A 2,817-nucleotide genomic window follows, 5' to 3' on the forward strand; every position below is an offset into this window, starting at 1 on the left:
GAGGTTTAGGGCTGTTGCACATAGGTTTGTTAGGAGTTTCTGGTGATGTGATGGCACATATCAACAACAACACATAATATACATGGATATCCTATATTGTTGTGTACCATCAAGTTGGAACCAGCTAAGAGCTGACCCTCAGGAGGATTTTTCAGAAGCAGTAAATTATATTGGAGGAGATTACCAATTTTTTTCCCTACAGACACCATCTGGTGGATTTGAACCACGTGCCTTTGGGTTAGTAGCACAACTCCTTACCACTAAGCCATCAGAGCTCATATAGTGAATAAGAAGAATGTTCCTCATAGTAACTTCAATTAACAAGATGATGGTCTCAAACCAAATACTGTGTATATATATTTCATAAATATTTTTTCTCCCCACCCCCAGGTATGTGGTTCAAACCTAACAGCTGCCCTTGGAAGAAGGATGAGCCATCTCCTCCCGTTTGATTAATTTCTTCTGAAAACTTGTTGGAGAGTCAGCTATGGGTCACTTTCAATTCGATGGCACATGTTGTTGTTATGTGCCATTTTGTCACCTGTGACTCATAGCAACAATATGTACAATAGCTCAGGAATTAGCTCCGTCCTGAGCCAGTCCCACTGACTCCATGTGCTTCAAATGTATGTGAAAGTTGTGCAATGAACATATAAGACTGAAAAAATTTATGCTTTTGAATTTGGTGTCGGTGAAGAATATTGAATATACAATATACAATTGACTATCAAAATAACAAATCCATTTCAGAAGAAGTAAAAACAAAGTACTTCTTAGAAGCAAGGATGCTGAGACTTCATCCTCCACAATTTATGCATATTATCAAGATGAATCATTACATGGTCAGTGAAAGAAAGGCAAACATTCAACGAGGAAGAATGAGACAAGCACTCCAACAAGGAGCATAAGCACAGCAAACGTTGTGCAGATATTACAAAGCCAGAAATGGTTTTGTTTCATTGAATATGTAACAACAAAAACATTTGTCCTTTCCTATAATGTCTTTCTCATCTTTTGGTTGAATGAATTACAGTTTGTAGAACATTAAACAGGAAGCCCTGATCAATACATCATTTCCTCAGTGCTTCACCAGGATGCACAAAATTACATTCTTTTAAATTGTGTTTTGATAATAAACAGATATAAAATCTTTGGCTCACAGACATTGCTTTGAATTTCTTGAAAGTATTGTCCCAAAGTTGACTTTTCAAGTTCTTTTCAAGAACTTTTGTTCTTGAAAACAAAAATACTAATATACCTTTCTTACCCTTTTTTGTACTTTTGTTATTGAGGCTTGTGCCAGTCTGTTACTTTTGTTTAGTATAATAGACTTAATAAATTAGACCTGATTTTTTTGGTTAGTTTTTCCTGGATTCATCATGAGATCTGTCAATAACCGGATTTATCTTTCTCCTGGGAGATAGATTGGCTTATGTAGACATGACAAAAGTGTCTAGTAAAAAATAATTACAAAACAGTATTTCTGTTTTCATCTCATTCTTGTCAATTAAATTGTGGGAAATCTCCTGGGTAAATATCAATGACTTTTAGGGTTAACCATCCTTAGAACCCTCGCTCTTATCTGTTTAGTCCTAACCCCATAGATAACAGGGTTAAGGGCAGGGGGGACAACCACATACAAATTGGCCAAAAGTATATGGATATAATGAGGAATATTGTGTCCAAAGCGATGTGTCATGAAGGAGAAGAGAGCTGGCAGGTAGAATGCTAACATCACGCAAACATGAGAGCCACAGGTACTGAGTGCCTTACGCCGAGCTTCCCAGGATGGAAGTCGGAAGACTGCTCGGAGGATTTGAACGTAGGAAAATCCAATCACAGAAAGGTCAATGTATCCCACGGAGAAAGCAATCATGCCATAGATGACATTGACTCTTATGCTGGCACAAGCTAACTTTGCCAAGCCCATGTGTTCACAATAGGTATGGGGGATAATCCGGACACCACAGAAAGGCAATCTCAGGATGAGAAATACGAAAGGAGTCACAAACATCAAAGTCCTCAAGATGATGACTATGCCAAGAATGCCTACCACCTTGTTGGTGAGGATCATGCTATATCTTAGAGGATTGCAAATGGCAACATAGCGGTCTATGGCCATAACAGTCAGCACCACAGACTCTAAACCTGTGCATATATGGATGGTGTACATCTGTGTGATGCAGGTAACAAATGCAATCTCCCTGAGGTTGAACCAGAAGATGCTCAGCATTTTCGGGATGGTGGCTGTGGACAGGCCCAAATCAGTGGCGGCCAACATGGCCAGAAAATAGAACATGGGCTGGTGGAGGCTGTTCTCGGTCTGGATCACAAACAGGATAGTAATGTTCCCCAGGAGGGCTATCAGATACACTGCAAAGAAGGGGAAGCCAATCCAGATGTGCACATCTTCCATCCCTGGAATCCCCATCAGAAGGAAGGAGGAAGGGTGGAATTGTGTGTTGTTGGAAAGAAACATGCTGAAGGGAGTTTGCTACAGCCACATTTCTTGAAATTTTCTTGCTTCCAGTTAGGGATACCAACCTCTTTTATAATGCATTGCCTATTTCTTGGAGAAACAGAAAATCCATTCTTTAATTCCATAATACAGCAGAGGAAGTCTGCAGAGAGAATATTAACAAAGTTACAGAAAGGATTTGAAGTATTTACCTCACTCACATACAAAATTGTGCAGAAAACTTTCAAATAGCACTCACTCATATTATTATTCCATATCTAAATAAAAACCTACACACAATATTAACTTAGCAAAAATGGGTTTAATTAATTTAAGCTAGTCTGAAGAATCATCTCTTA

The 2,817-nt window shown here is 38.8% G+C and overlaps 1 protein-coding gene across 1 annotated transcript; it reads right to left on the minus strand.

Annotated features, from left to right (window-relative positions):
- Positions 1-1,537: 1,537 nt before the first annotated feature.
- Positions 1,538-2,479, minus strand: LOC102865642 (olfactory receptor 52E5-like). The gene has a single exon (XM_006885641.1). It carries the CDS (start codon positions 2,477-2,479, stop codon positions 1,538-1,540), a length of 942 nt encoding a protein of 313 aa, XP_006885703.1.
- Between the last annotated feature and the right edge of the window lie 338 nt (positions 2,480-2,817).

This window comes from Elephantulus edwardii, unplaced genomic scaffold, assembly GCF_000299155.1.
Source record: "Elephantulus edwardii isolate Elephantulus edwardi_28Jun2011 unplaced genomic scaffold, EleEdw1.0 scaffold00044, whole genome shotgun sequence".
Classification (NCBI taxonomy): domain Eukaryota; kingdom Metazoa; phylum Chordata; class Mammalia; order Macroscelidea; family Macroscelididae; genus Elephantulus; species Elephantulus edwardii.